Consider the following 20,008-nt stretch of genomic DNA (forward strand, 5'->3'; position numbering starts at 1 on the left):
AGAAGACCTTTTCTCCACCTCACCCCCTAGATAATGGTAGCTGCTACAGCAGTCATCACAGCAAAACCTGGGTTTTCAGTGGGTATTTTTCAGAGGCCAGTAAGTGTCAACAGAAGCACCATTTATTCTATTGTGGAACAATACCAGATTGTTTGGTTTTGGGGTTTTTTTTGTGTATTTGTCTCAATGTTTTAGAAGAACTGAAGAACTAAGTTTGAGTCAGTAACTCAATGGAATTCCATGGAATACACTAACATACAATAAAACTAGTTTTCTGGCATGAGAAGATAACAACTCTGTAGTTGCTTTTGCCTACCACTGTGTATGTATTTACTGGACCATTTATATTTTTCTAAGCTTTCAAAACTGGGCTCTGTATGTTTTTTAAGCCATGTTTAACTAATAAATATATATAATTTGAACATACTAACTTCTTAAGTTTTGGAAAAGAAAATGGGAAAAATTGGAATATGAGTATTTCTGACAGGCAGCTGCTTTGGAGTAGCAACTTCTCCCCTTACTGGAAGAGAAATGAAGATTTACGTAGAAGCAAGGCTGATGGCAGTAGTAAAGAATACTGAATAACTTTGAGCTGGTGCAACAAAATGTGGATGTTCCAATGGACTGTAGAGCAATAGGACTGCTAATGAATCAACTCTCAATTCTTCATGATATTTTTGCAGTTTCTCTCAGTTTCTTGTGTCCAGACAGACAAACAGCTGTGGTTCTCCCCCCATACTGGGAAATGAAATGACTTGTCACACAACCAGGGTTGGAACATCTGAGTGCACTGTGGTATTTTTCTTGAAGAATCTGTTTTTACAGCATTAACACAGTAACTGCTATGAGCTTCCCATCTGCTTTCTGAGAAGCTGAACATAGTGTCTTTAAGATTGTGTCTCCAGAATGTAGTAAGACAGTAAGATATGCAAGTAAATCGTTGTCATCCAAATTCTTACCAAGCTTCAGCTACTGTAATGTTTAATGTTTTTTCCAAGTTACAATCCATGTTTTAAATGATAGTTCAACTTAATTTTTTTGCTTATACTTGCAGTATTTAGTTTTGCCATAGTTTTACTATAAGGTATGGAACCTATTCATAGACTCGCAATACAAAGAGAAGGCTCCCCCACATGTCTTGCTGCTGAAAGACCTACCAGGGCTGAATCTGCAGGGCTCACTGCAGATTTTTATGGGAGAGTAAATGACAGGATATGAGATTCCACAGGAGTATCATCAGGGAGCAGTGACCTACCTACAAAAACTGCTGTAGGAAAATGAGGCTGATCCTACATAAATTGTGAAACTGTGATTTTTGGGACAGTATCTGTTTTGATAATTTGAAATTAATCAATATAAGGCATATTTAGCTTTTTCCTACTCTTACTTTATAGCAGTACTATTACCAGAGGCAAAATTTGTGCCTTTTGTTGAACTGTTATTCATGTGGTTTTAATACTGACAGGTTTTGGTTATACAAAAAGGGTGTGTAAGGCAGATCCATTGTACCATGTGAAACTATGCCAGCTTATCACCTCCCCTCTATACTGTCTTTTAAGATAGTCTCTGTGTACTCCAGAGGCAGTCCTGTAATAAAATTTATGAATTAGCTCTAGCATGTTTGTACCAACATCAGTGCTGGCCTCTTGATTTCTACAAACAGTGTAGTTTTTGCGTCTTTTCTAACCAGCTGATTTAAGTAATAACAATAAAAATGCCTATTAAAAAGCTGTAGGTAGGTGCTGTGACACTTAATTTTACAACAGCCTAATACTAGCAGCACTAAAAAAACCAAACTAAAACAAACCATATTCGACAGAAAGAAATTAACTTTAAAAAATTCAGCCAGTGGGTAAATAGGCTACAGAATTGGTTGAGTTCACCTTAGGTGTAGGAACAAGCCTTCAACCACTACACAAATGCTGGCAATTGCAAGAGAATTAATTGAAATGACTCAGTGTTACCAACTGTTCAGAGAAAGTTTGAAAATGCGGAGGTGAAATCTCAATGTGAGGTTTTTTTTACTTAAACTGAATTTATGTGTTGAATGGGTTGAGTAAATCACTGCAACTGATTTTTTTCTGAATAGCAGTGATCTTCTGTGGAAAGATGTGTTACTTCTGGGTCTGTTAGGAGCATGACTGATGGCCTCAATACTTGCTTCCCTGTTTTCTGAGCCTCTCAAGCCTCCTGTTGCTGTATAATGTGCATGGATGGCACACACTAAATTTGAGACTGTCAGGCCCCCAGGTGGCCAAGCTATCCCCAATCCTTTATCAATGATTTATGTGTAAACAATTCAGGATACCTATGCTGGTTAAAGGCAAGAAAGCTCCTGAAGTTTGTTTTCTCTCTAAGGATGTGTCTGGCTTTTATGCCAAGTTTGTATTGGGATTGCCATTGAGGAGTAAATCATATCATAAGCCTGTAAATGAAGCTAACAATTGTTAAAAATTTTCTAAACAGAGGCTACTTCAGACAAAAAAAAATATTTTCAACCACTTCGTAAAACAAATAGTGTGCAAGTAGTTGTTGGAACTGGAGGCAGATCTTTGGCTATTGGCTATTTTGGTTTGCATTTGATGAAGCTGTGCTCAACATGAAACACCATCTCAGCAAGTACTTTGAATTGCTCTTCACTCATGTTATACATGTAATCTGTGAAACAAGTTTCACATCAATTTCTTTTGCTGCTTAGTATGTTCTTACATTCTCCTTTTTAGATTACTATAACATTTAGGCATTTCTAGGGTAGTACATAATGCAGCCCTCCTCAGTTGCTCAATTACAGATACCAGCAGATGGTTTCTCAACGATAGGAGCAGTAATATGTGACATCTTAAAAATTCTGATATCACTTTTGGATTGAACTAGTCCTGCTACCAGTTGAACCATGATGTCCTGAAGTGGAAATAGCCTTGTTTTTTAGATGGTAAAGACTAGTGGGAGGCTTTATTTTTAAACAGGTTCTTCTATATAAAGATAATTCTTTTGAAACTTCTTTCATTATACAAGAGTAAGATGAATGGTATTCAACATCATACTTTTTCTAAATGTAGAGTGTTAAAGACACTTAAAAATAAGATTTAAAAATAAGTGTTTTTCTCAAAGACATTTGAATTTTTTTTGTGGGAGTTACATTTTTTGCTTTTCTTCCACATCCCATTATTCTTCCTCTCCCCCCCAATCAAGTGTTAATGAGGAATTCAGGTTTTTAAAAAGAAAAAAAAAAAAAAAAAAAGGCCATGAGGATAAACAGACCTCACAGGCTCCTGATTCAGCTCAGCAGGGCACTAGACCTTAGCTATTCTTGATTTCACAGTGAAGATGATCAGTTCTGGGTGACCACTTTCAAAGGGCACAGAGTTTTTGAAGGTGCTCAGCAGGATGATAAATTGTCGTGTCTGTCATCCTGTGTCTTGCGGAAATGCAGCAGGGGTCTCTTCTGCAGGAACTTGTAAAGAAAAAGATAGACTGTGACACTTGGCCGGCTGGATGCTACCTGTTTGTGTGGAATCTGTTTAAGGGTCTGCTAAATGGTACCAGAATTAAAGTTTCTTCCAAGAATGGATGGGAGAATCGATTATTATAACAACCTCCAAAGCATAATCCTACTGAGATCTTAAAGATGTCTTGAGGGCCTCTTTTTAAAATTTTGGCTTTGTTTTTGAGTATTTCAGTTACGTGCTAAATACGTTTATTCCTATGATAGGTTAAGAAGCCTGGGAAGGTATATATTTCTGCTTTTCTGAGATGCGTGCTGTAATTTGTCTTAATAAGCCATTATAATTTGATTTTGATGTATCTAAATCATTTGGTACTTTTGAAGTGCAGTTTTTTGGTTGGGCTCAGTGTTTTTTAAATGCACCTTCCCTTCACACATCTTTTGTTTTTTTACAGATTTTTAAGAGATTGCAATGATTTACATATAATATCTTACTAGCTTTCTGAATTTTCAGTATTAAAATTCCATATTTTCTTTTATCACGTGCTTAAGGTTATTCTGTGTGTTTGTGTCCATCTCCTTTTCTCTGATTTTAATTTGTTGGCTTGGAACAACTGATGTCTGTTGTTAAAGTGATATGTAAAGTGAAAAAAAACTTCAAAGCAAATGAGAATTTTACACTAGTTTAAAAAAAATCTCATTTTTTTAAATTTTGTTATTTGTATTGTCTACTTGTGATGTTAAAGTTTATTTGAAAATGGGAATGGGCTCGTCTTGCCCATTATACCATTAGTGTTGAACACATCAAAGAAATACTTTGATCCAAATTTAAGAACACCTTTTCTTTTACACCTGTATTTAGATTTTCATAAAATAGTCTTTTAAAAATAAACATATATAGAGATGTATACTCTACCTAGCGGTATCTCATTTAAAGCTGATGTTGGTAACTACATCATAAAAAGATTGTCTTATTTCAAAATAAATATGAAAAGATTTTACAAAATTGCATTATTATGAAATTCACTGTGCTGTCTTTATGGAAACATAAATCGAGTTGTTGAGATTGTATTGCTGGTGCAGAGACTGCAGAGGGAGCTAACGATCTGATGTAAACAAAAGTCGTATTTGTGGTGAAGAAATGTCAAGGATTTGTGTTCCTACTTATTTTATGAGAGAGGCCATATCGAATCTCAGCTAAAATGAGAAAGAGGAGAGCTTATTTTGAGAAGGGATAATATTATGGTATTTTAGGGCAAGGAAAAAAGAAATAAACAAGTTCAGCGCAGTTATATAACATCTGAACTTTCTGAAAATCTTAACAGAAAGATAGATGTTCATGACAATAGAAGAGAATGTCCTAGTACCTACATCAGTACTGGGGTGAAGTTTAGCTGAACCCAGAAGAGCTTGTATGTACTAGTAGCAAACGCTGCCACCTCGCAAATCATCATTGTATGGAAGGGATTTGTTGCAAATACCATGGTAAAGGAGTAGGCTTCGGAGAAGCAGTGCAGCCATTGTGGTGGTTTGCACTCTAATCACCTGCAGGTACCCCACGCCATCTCCATGTACAGAAAGCTCAAGGCTTCTAAATCATTTCTATGTAGTAATTTTTCACTTGGATCAAGGCCAGTGTACCATTAACAGAAGTGAGAGAAGCGGCAAACTGCAATATGGATACCCAAAGATGTGGCCAGAGAAAGGGAAATAGGGAGACCCTTCAAGCTAGGAACAGTGACCTAAGAATGCCAGAACCAGCTTTCAAGAAAACATGTGGAAGTTAATGCCAAAGGCATTATTAACAATCACTGTGTTTCACAGTATACCTCCTCTCGGAACCGGGAACCAAAATATTTCCCATTTCTTTGCTGGGTCCTGTCTTCCTGCCTTCGTTTTGATTGCCCTGCTTCATTACAGCCTGCTTATCCAGAAATAAATGTTGGTTTCTGTGGACCTCAGGCTATTTGTTTTAACAAGTCTTTATTGTAGATTGAAAGCACTTTCAATATGCTGAATCATACTATTAAATCTAGCTCTGTAGCTGTGAAGGTGTGATTTTGTTACAGATAGAAATGTTATATTTATCCTACTCCCACTGATTTCTGTTACAAACTTCTGTTTCAGGCTATCAAAAGCAAGACTAGGAGATATGTGACTGACTCTGGGCAAAGATTCAGGGGAATTTGCAGGGCTGGAGAAAAGACAGGCTTCCAGGCATCCACCCTGTTCATCAGTCTGCTGATTGTAGCAGACAAGTTTTGAACCAAACTTGCAGGAGAATCAAGTTATCTCACTATCTGTAGAAGTCTGAAAGTCCTTATTTTTTTTATTTGAGTCTAATTATTCCTTTTCTCTTTGTGCAGATCCTAGAAGAAAGTATCATGTAAGGCTGCTCGCATATAACAGTATGGAAGAAGGTTATCAGGCAGACCAAACAGTCAGCACTCCAGGATGTGTCTGTAAGTGTTGTAGATACATGAAGAATTTACTAAGAACTGAGCTGTTTCAGTGTCCCAGCAGCTCTGTGTTTTTAACCTATAAATAATCAATTAATTCAGTGTAAAACAGAGAACGAGAAAGATTATATCTGTGACAAATACTCTCCTAGTCATCCTGCAACCGAGACAGTCTCCTGTGTTCATGAACTGCAGCTGAGGAAACAAGATAGCTACCAAGCATTTTCTTCCCCTATTGGATTGTCTGCATCTGCTAACTAGTGATGTATCATGTATCTTATGAGAGATTTATTTCTCTTCCTTGTCTCTGTTTATAGTTTTGACTTTGTTTTTGGCTAAACAAGTGGGACTACAGAAGTAATATGTGACATGTATTGGGTTAGGAGGGGTCTTTAATAGCTAGAATCAGATTCCTGGGTCTGAATACCAGGTAGTGCTGGGTAGAGGCAGATTTGAATCTAACCTGTGGGCTCAGACCTGTCTCTTAATCTTACCAGTATCTGTATACAGTTCATTAAATAATTTGTGCTCCTTGTTTGTTTTAAACAGCTGTCCGTGATCGCATGGTGCCACCACCACCACCTCCTCACCACCTCTATGCCAAAGCTAACACTTCATCTTCTATCTACCTTCACTGGGGAAAGCCTGCCTTTACATCTGCGCAAGTCATTAACTACACAATCCGCTGCAACCCAGTGGGGCTGCAGAATGCTTCTCTGGTTCTCTACCTTCAAACGTAAGTGCAGCACTACTAATAAGTATTGATTTCCCATTTCCAGATCCTTCCCACTCAGTTTCTACTCTTCCTGCCCTCTCTTAATAGCCTTTTACTATAACAACTTTTTTTTCCCTTAGAGGACTGTGTGTTTTGCCCAGTGGCTGCTAGTTCTGTTTCTTGGTTTATTTAAGACATGTTCATAGAACAGCTTAATTCTCTACCTGTGATCCTTGTGTTGGATCCCTGGAGAAGCTCTTGAATTTTTAATGGCTTTTTAGCTGTCTAAGTTGAATTTAATTATAAGCTCTTCTTCAGCCAAACAAAATTGAATACCTATTTTATAGGTAGCTTGTCTGGGAAAAGATGGGATTTAGCCCAGTGTCTTGATTTTAAGACTGGAAACAAGAATTTTTGAGTTTTGAGGGCTTGAGCATGTTATGGGAATGCCACATTCCTGAGTGTGTGGCACCCTGCCAGGAGAAAGCTGAGTAGGAACTACAGGTTGCTTTTCAGAGAAGCAATGCATGAGCCACAGAGTGGCAGAATAGGGAAGAAATTCTGCCTAGGCTTAGTGTTCAACTCTCTGCCCAGGCGGTATGGAAGCAGAAGACTTTGCTCCATTGTGACTGCCTATGCTGGGAGCCATGGTGCTGTTGAGAGAATCCACATGTGTATAGCTCCCTCAACACTTGGGTTTACTCAAGCCTTCTAAATAAGAAAAACGCTGTCTTAAAAGATAGTTTCCATCCTAATACTGATGGTCTTCTCTTCAAAGAACACATCCCCTGCTGTATAACTCCTGACTTCACCATTAGACACAGTATAATCACCATGTAAAATTCTTAGTGTGCAATATGGAGCATAGCAATAAATGCCGCTCTTTGTGATAGGATGAGACTATTGCAAATATTGGTGACTGCCTTTGCAGTATGGAAGACGAAAATACTAAATGAGATTTAATAAAGCAATATCTGTAGAGTAAAACCATTTTAAATTGAGATTTAATTTCAACTTGGGTATTATCACCTGGAATTAACCCTGATGTATATGAAAGATTTCCCCCTGCCCCCAGAATCAAAGTAAAGCAGGACGTCTACAGTTGACTTTGTGATAAAATAGTAAACTACAATATTACAATTAATATAATCAATTTTACAATTATTAAATTACCAAATATGACTAGAAGATGAGTAGGGAACATTCATATTCTACAGACATCCCTTACACATGAGGTGATAGGGGCCAGAAGTGGAAGGGGAAGTTGCACACATAGCCTATGTCTGTTCTTTGAACTGAGAAGCAGATCAGGAATAGCTGATGGAGCCAACAGCATGTGCCTTTCAGCTGTGGTGCTGGTTGTAGTTTAAGTGTTACTCTATCTTGAAGCATAGTGTCCTATGGACAAATGTGGAAAAAAGCTAAGTTTGGGATACCTGCTGGTGATCTGGGCAATAATATTCTTGGATTTGCTTGTGTATCAGTTCTCCAAACAACCTGTATAAAAACTGGAGGTCAAGTCAACTGATAGCAGACATAATATGCTCCGGAGAGCTCCAGGGTTAGTACAATTACATTTTCAGGTGGACAGCGCAGATGGAGCATGTGTCTGGACTTGAACTGGTTTGTCTTGTGTTGAACTGACAGTGAGAATCTACTCACAGTGACTAAGAGATAACATTTGAGTTTGGGATCTTAAGTCAATTGCTGGTGTTAAATTTATTTTATTCCTTCATCTGTACAGGTCAGAGACTCATATGTTAGTTCAAGGTCTTGAGCCAAAAACCATGTATGAATTTGCAGTTCGGCTGCATGTGGACCAGCTCTCCAGTCCCTGGAGTCCAGTAGTCTACCATACTACCCTTCCAGAAGGTAAGGCACTAGGAGAGGACCACATGGTTCTAAAAAGCAAGCTCGGTAACCCAAATGGCCTAAAAAATTGCTTATTATTAATTTTAAGCTGTCTGTAGGAGAGAGAAATACTTACCTCTGAGATATATATAATTGCTCTTCTCAGTGAGAGACAGGAAAATCCTTGTTTTGGGAATGTGAAATTCTTTTGAAAAATCTACCTAAAATCAGCAATGATTTTTATGTAAAATGTGATATACTTACACCATTAGCACCAACTGAATGGAAATAACTTGAAGAAAAAATTTAAAATATGTATTGAACAGGCATGGCTGATTCATAGGCATTATGAAAGTGTATTTTAAAAACCAGATATTTTAGAAACTGTAAGAATATTACATATCTACTGCCCTAGCTTCTAGTTTGCTTTTCTGTCAGCTTGGTCAGTAAAAATTAAAAAACTTCAGTTTCATGTTCTCAGCATTGCAATGTTTGGGATGGGTAATGGTTCACAGGGTGATGATGTGGTTTTTTGTCAGAAATTCTTTCCTTCTGGAGTTGAAGGAAAAATATGAAATTTGCTTTCACAAAATCTAAGCTATTGATCAGATCAGAGTTAACAGGAGAGTTTCTCTTGAGAAGCAGTATGTATTTGTTTATATGTTGTTTATCTGTGGTGTAGCAGTACCCATTAAGTCTGCACATCAGTTTCTTTCTGAGCAATTTAATTGCATGTAAATTAGGTTAGCCTAATAGCATTGTGTCGCTGTTCTCACAGCACCATCTGGCCCTCCAGTAGGAGTGAAGGTGACTTTGATAGAGGATGATACTGCTTTGGTTTCCTGGAAGCCACCTGATGGTCCTGAAACAGTTGTTACACGATATACTATCCTCTATGCATCCAGGAAGTCTTGGGTTGCTGGGGAATGGCAAGTGTTGCACAGAGAAGGTAAACTAAAATCATAAACCTATGAACTGGACTAACAGTGATGCTACTTATAAGATGCTTTGTTACTTTCAGCTCCCTTGGACTACAATAAGAAAGAAATTCATGTAAGTGTTCACATAAAAGTTATAGTTAATTTAGAATTGTTCCCATGGTTGTGATGAAAATGTATTAAAAACCATTTAATACTCAGGTGAGGGGAGAGGGGCTGTGTTGCTTTGGAGCTCAGTGTGTGCATGTGAACCAAAATGTTTCATAAATCCAATTAACATCCATCTTAGTTCTGTTGTAACCATGATAGTGATGGTTTCATTTTGTAAATGCACTTTTTCAAATCTGAAGTCTCCGAGATGCCCTGCTCTCCAGAAAGAAATTTATAAATATGGGTTTATATATTTCTTTTGATCACTGCCAATCCAGTTAGCTCAGTTTGCTTAATGAACTTTCCCCTACTCCCAGTAAATTGCTCTGCAAATTCAATTTAACTGTCTGGCTCTGTTCTACCACTGAGCCCCAGCTAGCTAATCTAACAGTAACTCAAGTATGGTGATATGAACTGCAGTCACATCTTTGTGATTAGATGTAGATATAGTCTAAATTCTTATAGACACTTTCCAGAATAATACTATGATTTGAAAAGCTGCATCAAGAACAGATTTCTACTATAGCCAGTGTCCTGGTTTCAGCTGGGATAGAGTTAACTGTCTTCCTAGTAGCTGGTACAGTGCTATATTTTGAGTTCAGTATGAGAAGAATGTTGATAACACTGATGTTTTCAGTTGTTGCTACGTAGTGTTTAGACTATAGTCAAGGATTTTTCAGCTTCTCATGTCCAGCCAGTGAGACAGCTGGAGGGGCACAAGAAGTTGGCACAGGACACAGCCAGGGCACCTGACCCAAAGTGGCCTTTGGGGTATTCCATACCATGGGACGTCCCATCTAGTATAGGAACTGGGGGGAGTGGGGGTGGGAAGATTGCCACTTGGGGACTAACTGGGTGTTGATCAGTGGGTGGTGAGCAATTGCACTGTGCATCATTTGTATATTCCAATCCTTTTATCATTACTGCTGTCACTTTATTAGTGTTATCATTATCTTTATTAGTGTCTTCTTTTTTATATTCTATTAAACCATTCTTAACCCACGAGTTTTACTTCTTTTCCTGATTTTCTCCCCCATCACACTGGGTGGGAGGAGAGTGAGTGAGCGGCTGTGTGGTGCTTAATTGCTGGCTGGGGTTAAACCACAACAGCCATAAAAAAAGAAAAAGGCCTTTACCGTTTGGTTGGTATTCAAAATAGAGGCAGTTCAGAATAGATAATGTTCTAATAATGTATTAAACCAGAGAGGGAAGCTCAGTGCTACAGACTGAAGTTGTGCTTGAGTACCTTATTTAAGAGGATTGTCCAGGAAGAGTTATTATTTTGTTGTTCTGTGTTGTTTCATGGCTGAAAGCTTAGTTGTCAGCAGAGAGTGAGGCTTTACATTTTCTGTGGAGAAAATTCATAAAACTTAGTAAGTGTTCACTCACAGAAGACAATTTCACGATCAGTGAGAGTGAACTGTTTAGTTCAAAGATGATGGTTGTCCTTTGTGCTGCTCCTGAAGAGAGGATGAAGGACTAAGCCATTTTGAAAGGTGGCAGTGCTGCTTTGTCTTTGCTGGAGCAGAATGGTATTTGTCAGGCTGGCCTCAAATAGAATGGTCAGCTGTGAAGAATAACAGCAAAATGGTTATTAATCTTAAGCAAAATTTCTGAAATAGCAATGAGGTCTAACTATAGGAGGAAGATTAGAGCCCATGTTTTTTCACTGTTAAAATTGTTCAAAGAAACAGTGACATAAAGTTGTCCCATTAAATTATTGAAAGAAACAGTGATGTAAAGTTCTTATATTAAAGGACTAATTTAATAATAATTTTTACTCACTAAAACCCCCACAGATTTAAATTCATAGAGAGCTTATATTTGAAGAATAAATCTTGTCATTCTGGTGATGATACGCTGTGTTTGTTGTATGCAGCAAAGTGGCCGAATTGCTTTCAGGTATATACTTCAGCTCAGCCATGGCTGTGAAACTGAATAGCATCTCAAATAGTGTTTTACCATAGATATTTCGGATGAGGGGATGGCAATAACAGTAAACATTTTCATGTGTTCCCACACTGAAAGCGTTGGAGGGAATGAGCAAATGGAGACCTATAAATCTCAGTATATTATTATGCCCATCAATGTTAGAGTCACTAATTTTGTATTTTGACAGATATATTAGAGTTTGAGGCATGGCATGGAATTTGGGCATCTTGACACATTAGGACAATCTGTAATGCTCTTAGGTAAAGTACAGATGAAAAAGTCTGTGAAAGAAAATTAGTATGTAGAAGTAAAATTGGGCAAATACTGTGATAGTCCTTCATAGGTAATTTAATGTAAAAGCAGGGTTTGCAGTTTTTAATGCATTTATTCTGATAAGATCAGCTAACCCTATGCAATAAATAGCATTGTTGTGTTTTGAGACTAAACTTGTTCTGCAGAAGATTTGTGAAAACTTAACCCCATTCCTTTCCCACACCTTCAAACACTGCCCCCCAAATAAAAAAATTACACCCCCCCCAGCAAACCAAAACAAAAAAACAGATCAACCCTACCACCTATAAAAGTCCTAGCATGGGCTTTAGTTTATGCATGAAAATTTCTACCAATCTACCAACTTAAAACCCAAAACCCTCTAATTTGACTGAGCTTGTGCTAGGCATGGCAGAATTAGAAAATATAAATGCAGTTTGTTGGTGATTTGTGATGTGAGTTATCTTCCAGGCACCTCCCCCCCTTTTCTCTAGTTCTCTTCAAGTGGATCACAAGTTATAGCCTTTACACACTTGGTGTGCAGTAAATCAGCACAAAGTGCTTACTTGCTTTAGCAATGCAGCAGATTTGAAAGGAGCTGGTGGGAAAGAGCCCGTAATATTGAAACGTGACCTTTCGCCCTTGCTGGTGCTAGATATTACAGCTCCTTTGGTTACAGATACCTCACATTTTACTTCAAATGCTTTCAGCTAATGGGTGTTTTTGATGGAAGAGCCGAAATAGCTTTTGAAGTAGCTTCCCTTTTGCCAAATGTATAATCTTTTCTGTCAACAAAACAACCTTACATTTTATACACTCCCATGATACTATAAATTCTGACTTCTGAAACTGATTTGAAAGGTTGAAATTTAGACTTAAGTCTGAGAAAGCAAGTGGAGTATGTGAAAGAGAACAAGGGATAGATTTGGTCCCGTAACTGCCACTATTTAGGGAAAGAAAAGCAATATATTTCTACGGTAGGAAGAAACACAGGCATTTTAGAAAGGAATTGAAATTTTAAGCAGCAGTCTGCAGTCCCTGGACAGGCAAAGCTCTCACTGACTTTAATAGGAGTTTTGCCTGTCTAAGGACAATGCAAGTGAATCCTATTTATGTTCTTAATCTGTTTTTCCTGCCTTCAGGGACTTTAGGAAATGAATCCTTTAGCATGCGAGAAAGACATTTTTTGTAATATTTTTAGTAGCACAGCTTAGATGCACAGTAATCAAGGAAGCCTACACAAGTCTAAATAAGGTTTAATTTTATTTTAAAAGTGTGCTATAATGTACTCTTTCAAATCTGTCCTGTTCATTTTATCAACTAGACCTGAAATTTGATAAACTGAACCGGAAACTTCCATTCACATTTATGGTACAGTGGATCTAGGAGAGGCACATAAGTTAGTATATGAGAGAGGTCTAACATTCTGCTTTCTTTGCCTGAAAGTCTGGTTAATGTTTGGAGCTTCTTTTCACAGATATGATCGCAACATAAACACTATCACACTGAAATGCAGCTAGCGCTAGATTTAGGATTAGTATGCTGTGTATCATAGCCAATACTTGACTCTTGGTTTTGAACTATACTGGCACTTCACAGTGTGCTGTGTTCAAACAGTACGGAGAGAAAGGACAGAAGGGACAAGGAGGCAACCCTAGCATTCATTCTGTACCCTGTATACACATGTTAGAACATATGAAAATGATTGCAGTCCTCAAACAAGATTTGGAGGTCGTATTGGAAAGAAAGTGTAGGTCCCAATGTCTAAATCTCAGTCTGCTCCCACAGATTTTGTCTAACTGGAACTTTTTATCAAATTTTTTTTATAGGAGCAATGACCATGGCTTTGCTGGAAAACCTTGTAGCAGGAAATGTCTACTTGATCAAAATAGCAGCCTCCAATGAAGTGGGAGAAGGACCCTTCTCAAATGTGGTAGAACTTGCTGTCCTGCCAAAGGCGACATCCGAGTCTAATCAGAGACCTAAACGCCTGGATTCAGGAGATTCTACAAGTCAGTAGCAATGTTTTGATTGTTGCTGTCACAAGTATCAGGAAAAACGATCCCTGTTTGCTTTAGCTTGGAACTGCTTTCTGGGTTAACCATTCTGTTTTATGTGAGGCAGTCCTAACAGTGTAGCATTTTCTTCTAAATTAAACCATTTTGGAATTTTTATCTCAGTTCAACTCAGAACTGGTTTAATTCTTTTGCTCAGAATTTGGAAGTTTGTCTTTCAAATGAGAATACATAACTGTTTTGAATTTTACATCAATACCAACTTTGCAGCCACTCTTCTAAGGCACTTCCTTTTTATTTGGTTTGAGGTACCAGTAGTACTGGGTCAGTTAGAACCAGACAGCATTTCAAATAAATCTGTTGAAATTTGCTGGTTCCTGGTATTCCAGCAACCCAAATCAACAAGTCAGTGATACACCAGCATATGTTTTCATCAAAGAAGTCCCATCAAAGAGCCCCACCTGGAGCTCTTTGGGGAAAACTTTGTGTTACATTGTGGAAATTAAGATAATGTCAGTGCTTTTTCCATATAAGAATGGAAGAACACATTGTCTTTGTCTGACATAGAATGGGATTTATCTTGGTGACTTGTTACAGATTTTAAAGCTATCTGGGGAGACAAGAGCTAGTAATTATTCAGGTACATGAACCTTTTAACCTTTCCTTGTTGCTCCACACTGAATTGTGATTAAAACACAGGGATTTTTCTTGCTCAGGCTTTCTCCCTTCCTGGAACTCAGTTATATTTTAGGCCTGAATAAGCAAATAGCGTCATGCCCTCAGGATTAGGTTAATAGACATATGATGTCAAAGCATAAACCAAAGTCAACCCTCCTAGGTGACCGTGGCTGGAATTCTCCAAGCCTTTTCCTTTTGTTGTCTAGTAGCACCCTGTAAGGAAGGGGTTGGAGTGAGCTCCTCTGCTCCATGCTATAGGTCACTGAAGAGGCTGTGGTGTGCGGCAGTCCCTTCTTCCCCTCCCACACAAGGACTGCATACACTCCTCTGTTTGGTCTACAAATTTTATTTTCAAAAGTGTCAAAATGTATGACAGAGAAGGTCTGGAAATCTCATTAAAAAGAAGCATTTGTCTCTGTGGTTGTGACTGTAACCCTATTAATTTCCTCACAGGGAGCAGGGGGTAACTCTTCTTATTTACTGAGACTTTCTGTGTTCTTTTTTGCTATAGCTTACTCTGACTATTACCATCTGGACCAGAAGTCAATGACTGGCATTATTGTTGGGGTTTGCATAGCCTTGACCTGCATCCTTATCTGCATCCTGATCTTAATTTATCGCAGTAAAGCCAGGTATGTTTTTGTTCTTGAAGATTGAGCTCTTTCTCGATGCAGTGATTCTTGGGACACGCCGCCTTCTCCAAGAGTGCTAAATTATATGAAGTACTCTGTCTTTTCACCTGCTGACCAGTATTGGAAACAAAGCACTTTGTTGGCTCTTCCTACTCTACCTGAGCTCCTTCTCCAATGAAAAGAGTGAAGAACCCACAGAGTCAGTGGTGCTTTGACAAGTATGAGGCACGTTTCCAAATAAAAAACCCCTTTTGAGTCAGATAAGCATGCTGCTTTACACCATTTGCTCCTGCTGTTTAACCCTCCAGCCTGCCCAGACCTGGTTTGCAAGGCTTTAGCCCTCTGGTGTTGCTGGGCAAGAGGAACTCTGACATAAAGCAGTTCCATGATGCAGTTTCTTTGCAGTAGTGCAAGCCGCCATCTGTCTGTCTTGTCACGAGCTGCTATGAGGCATAAATTGGCCCAGTGAGTCTGCCCATAACTTTGGGATCAGAACAAATGTAAGTTGCTTGAAATAATAAATTAAAAAACTGTCTGAAAGTATATTTTAGTAACAAGGGCTTTTTAGCATGCATGCAGGAAAAAAAATGGATTGGGAGACAGTCTCTGTGTAGCGTGGTAGAAAGGTCCTAGTATCATCAGTGGTTACTTCCTCCAAGTAATATTACTAATCATGACAATTCCTGTCTGCACATAAGCTTGTAGCCTACTGTGTATGATTAACTGGAAGCACATGTTATTTTTATCACAAGCAATAACATTTAAATTCCATGAGAGTTACGAGTATCATATAACAAATGTAAACACCAAGAATATACCAATATTACTTGATTAATAATAGCTTTGAAGTTTATCCCTGATTTTTTGTATTTTCTTCTTGTGGGTCAATTTTATTCCTGCTTAACATTGTGTAGGAAAACATCTGCTCCTAAACCTGTGCAGCAAAGCACTGACCAGCTGTCACATAACAGCATCTCATTAGCCAGTGCTAATGAGGTGGAGAAGAGTATTGAAGGAATTGCAGAGAATGAGGAATCCTTATTGCCAATGATAGTGGGAAACAGCTTCATCGATGCTAAGGTACTGTGAGCTTTACTCACTCCCAAAACAGAAATCTTTCTTTAGAATTCATTGCTATAACATCCGAGTCCTTACCAAAAGTAAAATGTGTACGCTACAAATCCACAGGAGGTTTTTTAAGGGGGCAAGCACAAGTTTGGCAATCCAGGGTCAAATTTTCAAGACTTTAAGATCTTAAAGTTCAGCTAGAGATCTGATTAAATACAGTTGTCTTACACCATACTCTGCAGGGTGCAGAGTTTGGCTCTGGCACAATATCAAAGGATAAAAGCTCCATAGACTTAGGGCTGCTAGGTGGCCTCTGCTAGTCAAAAAGGAGATAGGTGGGAGAGTCCTTGTCAGCACCTAGTTCAGTAAGTGCCTGTGCATGATCTAGTCAAGTATGACACTAAGCAGGTGTTAAAGAAAATAGTGTTTTTCTGTATATTTACTGGTAAGACAATGTTACATTTTATAAACTCATATTTGGTCATATTATAAATTAATCTAGCTGGCAGGATGTATCAGCGGATGTGCAGAACCTTACACTCCAGGAGTCCAGTGTGACAAAACCACATTGACCTTGCTTTCACATGCAGACATACTGATTTAAGGCTTGTTCTGTACACACTGCACACTTGAGTGGAGCTGCTCCCTAAGAATATATGCAAGAGCTGGGAAATGGAAATGGACCCTAGTACAGGCACAGACGCTATGTCTATGAATGGTCACATTCAAAGTAGTAGAGCAAGAGCAGTGGCTGGAATATTTTGTTGTGTGTTTGCGGTATTATAGCTGTTGGGTCTGGCCTGTGGGCTTGCCAGACTTAGTCGATCTGGTCTTGACTTGTCTCGAGCAGTAGATGAATGCCAGACCACAAAAACATGACTCAGTACTAAGACGACATTTGTATTCCTTTTCAGTACGGAGCCAATAGGTAGGAATAGAAAAATGTTTTCAGATATCTTAGAAATTTAGTTTGTTAAAATAAATGTCTGTGTGTCTTCCTCTATTGCAGGGGGGATCTGATCTGATTATTAACAGCTACGGGCCTGTCACAAAGACTAACTGCAAGAAAAGGTGGCTGTTTTTCCAAGATACTAAGAAGGTGAAGACTGAGGAGGTAATTGGTCTATTGGGCAGAGATGAACAATCTTGACTGTAATACCCTGTGCTTGCAAGGGAAGATAGGTAGTTTTCTCTTTATGGAAAAGCATAAGTAGTGGTCTGAGTTTTAATTGGATAGTTTCAGTTGTGTTAAGGTTGATGGTGTTCTACCTCGTAGTAAAGTCTTACAGAAGTTTCATTTTCTGTCCCAAGTTGTCAGATATTATAACTCCTTACAGTTCACAGATTACTTTCATGCCTGTGCCCTTTTATCTGCGAGCAAAAGGATTTCTGTGTACTTGGTCTATGCATAGCATCTACAGTACTACATCTGCAGAGACTTTGTATAAATATAAGTACAAATTAAATATGTATTTATAAATAAAAATAATATAAAAAATACAAAGAATCCCCTTTACCCTGACAACTAAAACTTTGTTTGCTGAAGAGAAATCTAAAGAGGGAAATTAAATGATTTACCCAATGTACTGAAGAAACTGAGAATCTGAGTAGAACTGTCTGGCTTCTGAAATTGTTGGTCTGGACACATTTGCTGTTTGGATGAGAAGAATAACAGTTTAAAACTGAACTGTTAAACCAAATCCTGAACATTATCATGCAGATTCACACCTATGAGGCATCTAACTAATGTTTATTGAATTGTAACTTGTATTGTGCTCTTGTATATTTAAGGAATAGGAAGTCTTGATATCCATGTTGTAAGTTCATATTCCAAAATATTTCCAGAAGCAGCTGAATGTTTCTGATGCCTCTGTAAGAAAAATATTTGCTACCACCCAAGGAGTAACGCTTAAAGAATATGGATGAAGGGATGGGAGAGAGCTCTGCCAAGTATGTTTTTAAAATACCATTCAGGTCTCTCCAGTGAAATCGTTCTTGATTAGCCATGCTTAGCTAGAGGGGATTATTTCATCTATTATGGAAAAGTATGAGCAAGACTTGAGATTGGTTCTTTTTAACCTCCTGTAGGAAAGCCCAGATTGTTCCAAGCCAATGCTGTTAGAGGCACTCTGGCAGAATAGGAGATAGGAAATGCAGTAAAAATTCAAATTATAGCTCAGCTTTTCACAGGCTGAACAACCTTTTTCTCTCTGCTTTTTATGTAGCCTCAGAGAAGGTTTGTCCAGGCGGTGTGTCTGTACCAGCCAGGTACCACTGTGCTGATCAGTGAGGATGACTCCCCCAGCTCTCCTGGCCAGCAGTCTAATTTCCAGGTGCCATTCAGTATTGTTGCTGATACGGAGCATTCAGCCAACAGCGAAGGAAGCCACGAGACTGGTGACTCTGGAAGATTTTCTCATGAGTCCAACGATGAGATACACATCTCCTCTATGACAAGTGCCACCCCTCTCACTACCAGTCCTTTTGTAAGCAGTGACTTGGGTACGAACATGATGAGCCCTGCCATAAGTAACTGCACAGAGCCTCCTCTGTCGTTCACTGCTGACCAGACTCCTGCCTCACCTCTTCAGATACACTCTGCAGCGCAAAACTGACATCCTTAAGGCCACGCCAGACATTCTTACAGTGTATGTCTGTTCGAAGGACAATGAACAGGGAGCCAAAGTTTTATTGCGGAAAGCCTGACTAACCTAACAGGTGATCCCATATCTCTGTTGAATGTTTTTTTATTTTTTTTCTTTTTATTTTGTTTTTGTTTGTTTGTTTGTTTTTTATTTGTTTTTAAACTCACTCATTTTGAATGTTCAGTGGTCAACAAATGTGAAAGGACAGTGAAGATTTCTGACTAAAGTTAAAAATATGTCACTGGAGCAAAGGGAAAGCTGTTGGCCCTTTTGCTGACTATCTACCTCAGTTTGCCGAGAGGTGAACTCTGAATGATGACTGCTTTACCTCATTTGTGTTCTAGTTGGTCTCAGCTATGGAACTGATGATACTTCCTAGTAGTGTTGTTTTATTTTGGATTCTTTTTTTGTTTTCAGTTATGTGTAGAATGTGTGTGTGCACGTGTGTATGCTCAGTAATCAGGGAGTTGTATAGGTAGGTGAACAAGATTGTTTAGCTGAAGCTCTGTCTTTAAAAAGAAGGAAACCTCAGAGTATAAAATGTAATAATTTAATGTGTTTGACATAGAGGATGTTAAAAACTGGGAAAACCGGAGTTGGTGCTTCCACGTATACAGCCACATGAAATCTTTTGTACTTCTTGATTTCTCATAACTCCAGTAAGCCTAGGGTAGTGCCTTTCCCCCAGAAACTTGTGCCAGCAGCTGCTGACAGGATGTATGCTATATCCTTAGGGCTCTGGGACATGTTGGGTTCCCCACAGTGACAAATGTTGCCCATTTATTGACACTTAATGCTAGAAAGCATGGCAAAATGAAGAAGTATTCAGCATTTCCAAACAGTTTAGCTCTGCCTGAGAGTCATGGAATAATAATGCTGAGTATTCTAGTATCACAGTACTTCTTAGCAATGGTGCCTTGCAATATATATATTATGAAATTACTGATTTGCCTTATGTCTTTTTAGTATTCATAAATTGCTTTGGAGTACAGAAAGATGCCTTAAATGCTTCTTAGAAGTTTTAAGTAAACTGCATCATGAGTTTATAGTTCATTTTTACCCAGCTTTGAGTGCTGATAAGCACTGCTAGCGTCGTAGTATGTCTCAGAGCTCTTGTTAGGATGTGACCCTGCTCCTTGCCTTCGTCTAGCGTGCTGTTAGCCAGGAATTTTAGCTCAGGGAGTGACTTTACCCACATGCCAATCTAAAA

General features: G+C 38.5%; 2 protein-coding genes across 2 annotated transcripts in view; both read left to right on the forward strand.

Annotated features, from left to right (window-relative positions):
- PRTG (protogenin) overlaps positions 1-18,768 on the forward strand; it is an 85,698-nt gene extending 66,930 nt beyond the window's left edge. Inside the window, exons 12-20 of the mRNA XM_049812559.1 lie at positions 5,812-5,907; positions 6,454-6,640; positions 8,364-8,491; positions 9,249-9,419; positions 13,590-13,772; positions 14,965-15,085; positions 16,000-16,165; positions 17,163-17,267; positions 18,379-18,768. Of these exons, the coding sequence (XP_049668516.1) occupies positions 5,812-5,907; positions 6,454-6,640; positions 8,364-8,491; positions 9,249-9,419; positions 13,590-13,772; positions 14,965-15,085; positions 16,000-16,165; positions 17,163-17,267; positions 18,379-18,768 (1,547 nt within the window). The remainder of the gene's footprint in view (positions 1-5,811; positions 5,908-6,453; positions 6,641-8,363; positions 8,492-9,248; positions 9,420-13,589; positions 13,773-14,964; positions 15,086-15,999; positions 16,166-17,162; positions 17,268-18,378) is intronic.
- The window catches only part of PYGO1 (pygopus family PHD finger 1), a 192,916-nt gene that overhangs the window by 145,104 nt on the left and 27,804 nt on the right, over positions 1-20,008 (forward strand). The gene's annotated exons all lie outside the window — the stretch shown is intronic.

Source organism: Accipiter gentilis, chromosome 10 (genome assembly GCF_929443795.1).
Source record: "Accipiter gentilis chromosome 10, bAccGen1.1, whole genome shotgun sequence".
Classification (NCBI taxonomy): domain Eukaryota; kingdom Metazoa; phylum Chordata; class Aves; order Accipitriformes; family Accipitridae; genus Astur; species Astur gentilis.